The sequence below is a fragment of the Dissoconium aciculare genome (assembly GCF_010015565.1).
Source record: "Dissoconium aciculare CBS 342.82 unplaced genomic scaffold K489scaffold_15, whole genome shotgun sequence".
NCBI lineage: Eukaryota > Fungi > Ascomycota > Dothideomycetes > Mycosphaerellales > Dissoconiaceae > Dissoconium > Dissoconium aciculare.
The window spans coordinates 628327-636485 of record NW_022984965.1 but is presented as its reverse complement, the minus strand read 5'-3'; the positions used below and the strand labels follow the sequence as shown (position 1 = coordinate 636485).

At 59.5% G+C, this 8159-nt stretch overlaps 2 protein-coding genes across 2 annotated transcripts; one reads left to right on the top strand and one right to left on the bottom strand.

Annotated features, from left to right (window-relative positions):
- Window positions 1–1802: 1802 nt before the first annotated feature.
- K489DRAFT_345817 (uncharacterized protein) lies at window positions 1803–4712 on the bottom strand. The gene is made up of 6 exons (XM_033602333.1): window positions 4637–4712; window positions 4058–4553; window positions 3969–3996; window positions 3213–3913; window positions 2356–3155; window positions 1803–2216 (listed from the first exon to the last, which is right to left on the bottom strand). Exons 2-6 carry the CDS (start codon window positions 4337–4339, stop codon window positions 1994–1996), a joined length of 2034 nt encoding a protein of 677 aa, XP_033456074.1. The 5' UTR covers window positions 4340–4553; window positions 4637–4712; the 3' UTR covers window positions 1803–1993.
- A 1108-nt stretch (window positions 4713–5820) lies between these two features.
- On the top strand, window positions 5821–7037 carry K489DRAFT_86770 (uncharacterized protein). Its single transcript, XM_033608993.1, has one exon. It carries the CDS (start codon window positions 5962–5964, stop codon window positions 6658–6660), a length of 699 nt encoding a protein of 232 aa, XP_033456073.1. The 5' UTR covers window positions 5821–5961; the 3' UTR covers window positions 6661–7037.
- The last annotated feature ends 1122 nt before the right edge of the window (window positions 7038–8159 follow it).

The following is an 8159-nucleotide window of genomic DNA, read 5'->3' as shown; positions in this document are numbered from 1 at the left end:
CCACCGCTTGGCGCTTACGTCACCCACCGCCCACCGCCCACCGCTGCTTATGTCACCCACCGCCCAACGCAAATTTCTCTGCATTTCTCGACTTTTCAGACGATTTGGGTCGGGGGCCGCCGGGGGGCCCCCGCCCGCCCGTAGGCGCCCGCAATTTGACGGGGATCTGATGGGGGCCGGAGCCAGATTTGATGGGGATTTGGCAGGAAATGGAAGGACGAGGGCCACTCATTCCTGGACGACATCATGCAACCTCAACCCTAACGTCACGTGAGGAAAGACACGCGACGAAGTACGAATGAGCGATGTCCACGACGTCGCCCATCTTTCACGACGCGCGCATCGCGCACAACGGTTGCAGACGCGCGCATGGGTATATTTCCTTTGTACCTAGATAGCATATATAGGTAGGACGAGCAGACCTTATGTCGGCTCGTGTTGAACTCATGTTACCAACCTTCTGTTTGAAATCAGACGATCCCCTTGAAACCCCTTGCGCATTCATTGACCAGAACAATCCTCTCGAGTAACTTCTCTTACAGGAAGTTGACCCGTAACACTGTCTTGCTATCCGCCTGCATTTCATCACCGCTCGGAGAGACGAATACATCCGCCTTCACCTTCGGCAGTGATCTCTCGTACTCCAACAGAGTCGTTGCTCGGGAAATCGGGCCATAGCCAATACGTCCCGGAGTCATTTCTGATCTCGACTTCAGCCGCGGCGAGGCACATCTGGAGGGTGCGATTTGATGGCCCGACATTAGGACTGATGCAGCGGAGGCCATCCCGGCCATGCACTGCACTGTTAACGCGCCAGTCTGCGTTCAGCCGAATCGCATCGCGCCGAGGTCGTCGGAGCCCATGTGAATCCGGTGAAGTAGCGCAGAAGGCCTTTGCCACATATTGATCAGGCCAGTCTGCAACTTGACCGTTCGTGAAGCTCCTGACACGCGGCTCTCGATTTTGATGCCAAGCTGACCTCTGAGTCTTCGCCTAGGGGATGGCATCGAGATACACTCTCTGCAATGCGTCCTCGAGGCCAGTGTCGATGTCCCATCGTGACAATGCTCTTCGGAAGAGTGTATGCGTCATCTGTCCCGCTGGAAGGAATGCCCTACGTGCTGAATCGAGCGACTGCGACGTTCCCCTGTGCCGTCGCTCGATGAAAATGCCCGTATGCTGGAGGGAAACGGAAGTGTGGCCTTGCGCGCGAGCCACCGGTCTGGGTATCGGCCTTGCAATGGGCAGCTGGGCTCCCAGTCGGGCTGGGATTGTGAGGGCTACGTCGCATTGGGGCGGTTTGCGACATCTCCGCGTCCCGCACCGGTCCTGTGCTCGCCACAGAGGGCGCATGGCCCGTTGAGCCGCGGCCGGGGATCGCCAGGATGGTCGGGCGAGGCGAGCTTCTAGAAGGGGCTCACCCACGTCGTCGCTGCGATGGGTCCTTTGCAGTAGGACGGGCACGGTGTCATCATGAACCAGGCTGGCTTGGGCAAACCACTCACGGACTGCAGGCCTCCTGTTGTGTCGACTGATGACATGTTTGCCCGTTGTCGTTCGACGGGCGATAACAGGTTCATCCGGTCCAAACTCCGACGCTACCGCCGGAAGAGGAGGCTCGGTCCGAGTGTCTCGAGGTATGTACAAGAATTTTGTTAATCATCCGATAGCAAAGGAAGTCGGGGTTCTTTCGGCCCGGCTCGGTAGTGTAATCCGCAGAGCGTTCAGCCAGGGCTCGTGTGAGAAATGCTCGTGATAACTACCTGGCCTGGGGAGTTCTCTCGTAGTTTCTGAGACATCGGCGCGGATCGTTCGAACAGGTGCATTCAGAGAATCTTCGAAGGATATACATTCAATCATTAATCATAAACGCTGACGCCTTGACGTTCCGATCGAGAGCGTCAGCAGCTATACAGGATTCAACCAGTTCCCGCCGTCCATCAGCGGCGACCATCTGTGCCACACCCGCACCAATTCGTCGACATGTTTCGCCTCACCCAGCGGTCGGCGACAGATTCATCGTCTGGAAGAAGCCGGTCATGTCTCGCACGCCGAAACTCGCTTCGTCCTTGGGTTGGGTGGCGCGATATTTGACGAAGTCTCGGATGCTAGCTGCGAGGCGAGCGGTCTCATCGTTCTGCGGCAGCCAGGAGTCCGTCATATCTGTTCCGCGGACATCACTCATCCGCGTGTGGTAACTTTGCGCGTAGATGTACCTGTGAAAGTATGATCAGATGACCGCTCAACGCGTGTGTGTGATGGAGAGGGGGAGAGAGAGACAGGGAGGGGAGGGGGAGAGTGAGAGAGTATTCATCAAATTGCGCAGCCATCGCGTTGGCGGGAAGAGTGACATACCCGTGTTCCTCGACGGCCGCAAATTTCCGGCGGAGCCACCATGTGTGTTTGTCGTCGCTTGGCAGACACAGCGCCGCGATGCCCAAGCCGGCTTGTGCGCCCACGATGCCGCCCACTGGCCCCGGGTCGCCGTACTGCAGCGCTTCGAACAACTTGCAGATCTTCAACGCCAGCGCTTTGCATTCTTGAGAAGGGGCTCGGGCTTGTGTGAGGCACACTTGATACTTGAACGTCAGCTCGACCGACCAAAAATCCAATAGGACGAAGTTCAGGGGGGCGAGCTCGCCCGCATAGAGGAATCTTGGATCCCGAAAGTCGGAAACGTCATCTTGGCTGGGCGGTGGTGCCCTGGGGAAGGCCGGGACGAATTGCGCCGAGTCGAGGAAAGCGCGCTCCAGGACCTCCGAGGTCGTGGCAAATTCCAGCAGGAGTCTTTTGTATTCGTCGACGAACTGCCCGTCGCTGATGGTCCCCCGCTTCCGCTCGGCGAACAGGATGGTCACGTCGGCGGCCAACACGCGCGTCTTAGTGAAACACGATTTGAAAAACGCAGAGGGATCGCCGGGGCGGACAGCAGCTTCCTGTTGATAAAACTCATGCAAGACAGTACACCAATCGCGACCCAACGCCGTATGACTCCCCGACATCAAGCCCGCAGTGATGTCAAAACGGCAATACCACGCCACTATCTTCCGACGCGTCTCGTCTTGGACGGATGACTCGGGCGTGAACAGTTCGGCGAGAACGACCTTGGCGGCACGCTGATGACTCAACAAGTTCATCCAATCGCCGAGGTATTCCTGCAACATCGTCAGCGGGGGTCTCGGGGATTGGGCTGTCACGCATCCGAATCGTACCTCGATGGTGGCCAGCTGTAGGATCGCCAACAGCGCTGCGACGTCATGTCGCTTGCTCGCCACCAGTTGGAACAAAGCTGTGATCGATCGGTTGTAGTATTCCAGAAACATGGATTGCCTCATGTTTTTCTGCGCGCAGGAATGGTGATATGCCGCGAAGGCGACGATGCTTGACAAGAGAGCCGGGGAAGTGTCGCTCAGTGCGATGTCGACCATCGTGCCATGGATGAAGTCGGTGTCATCGAACTTGAAGAAGTAATGGTGATAGGAAATGTTTTCCTTGTGGTAATCGAGGTAGAATTTGATGTCGTCGGGGAGGGAAGCCCGACGATGCGATGATCCTCCACCCATGGACCGCGATGGACTGAGCGGTGCGATGGGTCGATGGTGCCGTGCGTTCGGTGCGGGCTCCATCATGATCGTCGGTGACAACGCTACGCCATCTCTGCCGAACCGGCCAGACTCCACTCTTTTGATCGGCTCGCCCCCAAATGCCTGATCGTCCTCCTCAGAATCCCCCTGCTCGCTGGCGTCCTCCGCGATCGAGGAGATCTGATAGTGTTCGTTTCCGCCATGCTCGCTTTCGGAGGGACTCGAGGTCTTGGGGGACATCGGAACCTGCGTGTCGCCACCGGCTCCTCTGCCCGAGCTCGAAGAGTTCGATCCGGGATACGCGCATTCTCGGCCCCCTTTTTGACAACCTGCGAGAGCGGTCAGCTATGACGACCAATGCGCACAGGATTCCGGTCGTCTTACGTTCGCAGATCGGATGGGTTTCGTCGCACTGTAAACTCGGTCAGTCACGAGTCTGTGTCGCGGTCGGGTCATCGAACATATCTACCCACCTTCACACGTCGCTGTCGACACGTGTAGCAGCCGCTCCGGGTACGTCTGTGCTTCGTGTGCTCGGGACCCAGCGGCCGCCGCTTCCGACGCTGCGCATTGTTGGCGGGTAAGATCGCTTGGCCCGTTTCGGGGAAGTTGCTGTAACCATCGTACTCTGCGGAAGGAAAGGTTTGGGTGTGCAGTGGGTCGGGTTGGAAGATCGTCGGCGATGCCAAAGGGGTGTCTCCGACGGGATATCCTGCGCCGGTGGGTAGTGCTGATGGGAGGAAGTGGTGATCCATGAGGTGTTGGGGATGGGGGGGCGATTCGGGGGCGAACACCTCGTCGACGGTGCGACGGTCGACGTGAAAGCCGGCAACGCGGTCGTCCGGGTCGCGAAGGAAACCGCACGCGCGTCGAGTGTCGACCGATCCGCCAAAGAAATTGTGCTTCGAGCCGAGATCTCACAGACCGGACCGATGTGTTCGAGGCGCGGTGTACGTCGGGGTGTGCGGTCTATGTCGACGCTGTCAGATGCGCCGTCGGGATCTTGGTTGGAGGGTTCAGTTCAGCCAGCCAGGGAGAGGTATGGGCCATACCGGAATGCAAGCTGCAGCTAACCAGGACAAGCTCCGATCCTGTTCTCGCCCTGTCTGTCGGAACTGGAAAGACGCGCCGACACCACAGTGGTCTCTGGTGATCGCTCTAGGGTTGGCATGCACGTCGAGGGGTCGCCGTCGATCGAGGGCGTCGTGGTCGGTCGTACGTGGTGAATGGATCTCTCCGCCGCAGAAGTGCCCTGCATGTAAGGATGCGCTGGATTGGATTTCCGAGTCGAAGGTCGGGTCGGGATCCTTTGTTGCAGGATGAATCAGGTGGAGGGGTTCGCAGATGATATCAAGAATGATTCCGCAGGGCCAATCGACCCGAGAGCCAATCGATCCGGGACTTCGATGCCTCCTTGGTACGGTCACAGATGGAGCTCGCACTGGAGGTTAGTGCGATGCGAGGATAGCATCGGAATGGCAAGCTCGTGGGTGTATCCAGTTGCCGGTGCAAGCGCAGCGCCGGCGAAGTAAGATAAACGCATCGTCGTCGATCGCGCGGCGGCCGGGGCAGCAGCGTGCGTGCGAGCGTGTGTGTGTGTGCACGTCTCGCGGTGCGTGCGTGCGAGCGAGCGAGGGTGGATACTGGACACTGATACAGTATGTTACCACTGTAGTGACTGTAATTACTACCTAGGCGCAGTATGTTGGACGGAGACGGGTGCACGCACACGCATACGCACGCACCACGCACAACCACCCACCCACCTACACACGCACCCACGAGGGACGCCTATATGCACGTCGCAATATCGCGGCGCCGGGGCCCACGGCCGCCACGCGTGTTCCCCATGCATGCTGGCGCATCTCAACATGGTGAGGAGTCTGAGGACTGAGGAGGACACGGGACAAGTACATAGGGATGGAGTGGTGCACCCCGGCACGCTTGGCTTTCGCCTGACACCGCCAACCCGACACCCAAGGCGGAGGAAGATTTGGGTGGTGGTGATGGTGGTGCAAGGTGGTGGTGGTGGCAGCGGTGGCAGCGGTGGACACAGGTGGTGGATGCGTATGAGCGCCTGGATCTCGAGGTGCTAGGTAGTGATGATAATAATACTGGAGTGCCCGCCCGCACGCCCCACGTCCGGCGGTTCGGTAATGGCCCTCGACGAACTAAATTCTCTGGGCGGACTTGTCCTGGTTGGCGAGCTCCGTCCATCCAAGATGGATGCCATCGTCGGCGCTAGGATATTCGGCATTTGCCCTCGTCGAGGGAGATGATGGACGCTGGCACTGGACGGTGTGGCGAGGAGGTCCCTCGGTCACGTCCATTTCACCTGTGATTGACTCCTGACCGCGTGTGTACCCGTCGTCTGTTCATGCCGACAGCAGCTCCCAGGTCCCCTCTCGACGTCGAGCCCCGGCAGGAAGAGATCGTGGTGCGCACGCAGCACCGCACATATCCCGATGGAGAGAGCGCAGGTGGCCCAGGACGTCTTTCGATCCGGTGCAGCTGGGGTCGACGTCCACCGCCCTGGTCTGCAGGTCCCGCGGAGGTGACATGCGAACCAGGGAGGAGAGGGCTCCGCGTAGCTGGTATACGATACAGGGCGGTGCATATGGACGTGGAACGGGACCCTTCGACGGATCTACTCATCGGTCGGCCAGACACGACCACGCACTACATGACCACGATCCCCTCGAGGGGCGTCCAGTCCGCCCACATGTGTCTCGCACGATATCCCGCCGACGCGGTTGGCCTGCCCCACATCCATTGGATTCGCCAGATGATCAACATGCGCGCATCACCGGTGCTTGGGTCGTCCACAGCAGGCCATGTGGCGTGGATCGTCGGGCGATGCACATGGCGCATAGCATGGGTGGACTCCATCCGCAGCTTCGGGCGCGACGCTGTGGTCGACATGGAGAGTCCCATGAGAGCGACGGCTTTGGGTACTTGGCGGACTCTCTCACGACATGTTCACGTACTACATATTCCTTCGGCGAGCGATGCGTGTGTGTGTGTGTGTGCGTTGCGCATCTGTGTCGCCCATCGCAGCCGTGTGTCGCGGTGGTGATGAGACCCTGGCAGCGTCGGCGCATAAGCCACGAGTGCCAATGTGTGATTTCCCTGGGCGCCCTTGGACACGCCGATCCTGGATGACAGCGGGTGGAAAGCGTCACTCCCAGAGATGAGCCCATGGCTCCCAGGTGGGTGCTGTGAGACATGTACTGGACTACTGGCTTGGACGACTCTCACCTACCTACTGTACTGTACATCATCGACGACGGAGAGATGGTGGCCGATTCTTTCCCCGATGAGCTGCTGTCGTTGTTTAGTGCCGCCCCAGAGGAGCTGGTGTTGGGCAAAGGCGAAACTCAAATCCCAGCCCGGGCCGACGGCGACGATGATGCACGTGGCAGCCGCCCATCCATCATACCTAGCACGCCTAGGTACATAGCAGTGATAATATATATCGACCTCGACAGTCGGGTAGTGCTGTCACGCCGTGCGGCTTTGGTGTCTACGGTGCAGGTAGTTCGACTTGGCCACGACCCCGATCGTCGATGCCGCGACCGCTTGAGACACACCGATGATGCCGGGCGGAGGGGCGGTCGGTGCTCCCCTGTTCGTTCGCCGTGAGGTTCGTTCCTGGACGTCGCGGCTGCGATGGAGAGGGTCAGAGGGTTCCAGATGGGCAAGGCATTTACGAACGATCGGCAGCCTCGACTTCCGCAATAGACAGGTGCACAAGGCTGATGAACGACCCTGGAACGCTTGAGAATTGGGCTAACCGCCCATAAGCCTACCCGCTTTATTGGATCGCAATCAATGCCACGGGCGGGCGTGCAGGTGTTCGCATGCCGTCATCCGCATGGCCTGCAGGAACCCAAACTCTGTTCTCCTGGGTGGGTGTGGGTGAAGGGACGGTGGACAGCACAGCACAGCGCAGCACAGCGCAGCACATCACCCACCAGTCATCTCATCACACTCGGGACGACGTGCGCCGTTCTTACAGCACACGCCTGGGCATGTTCTTGTCGCTGGGGTTATGCTGCACGTAGCGCCTACCGTCCGTGCCAATTCGACTCGCTCATACGCCATCCGTACACCCTGTTCGACGTGCTGCATCACCCATGATTCCCGTGTAGCTTGGAGCGACGCACATACGACGAGTCGTCGCTCATGTCCCTGCTGTGTGCTCTCTCGCTCTGGGCAGTGCCCATGTGGGATCCATCGCACGCGACTCGCCTAGCCCTGCGCGGGCTTGTCGCGGGCGCGTCTTGACCTCCGGCTCTCCAGGGCTCTCATCAGAGAAGCTGGCGGGCTGTCGTGACCCTGTGCCGAAGGTCCATCGCGCGCACCGTGGACCTCGCACAATAACCCGGTCGTGGGTCTCAGGCTTGTTTAGCACGCGAGCGGCGGCGCTCCGATGCTGATGGCTCTGGAAGCGAGATCCAAATCCTTCACCACGCGACCTGCTGAAATGCGCTTGGCGAATCCTGCTCTCGGCGGACTTGGGGATCGCGGTCCGTTCACGTGTCCTGTCGCCTAGTCTCTCTCCGGTCTCACGTA

Coding starts and splice junctions, on each gene's coding strand:
- K489DRAFT_86770 (XM_033608993.1), top strand. CDS start 5,962: ATGCCGACAGCAGCTCCCAGGTCCCCTCTCGACGTCGAGCCCCGGCAG.
- K489DRAFT_345817 (XM_033602333.1), bottom strand. CDS start 4,339: ATGGATCACCACTTCCTCCCATCAGCACTACCCACCGGCGCAGGATAT. Junction 3,914..3,968: donor AACCCATCCGATCTGCGAAC/GTAAGACGACCG, acceptor CCGCTCTCGCAG/GTTGTCAAAAAGGGGGCCGA. Junction 3,156..3,212: donor TACAGCTGGCCACCATCGAG/GTACGATTCGGA, acceptor ACGATGTTGCAG/GAATACCTCGGCGATTGGAT.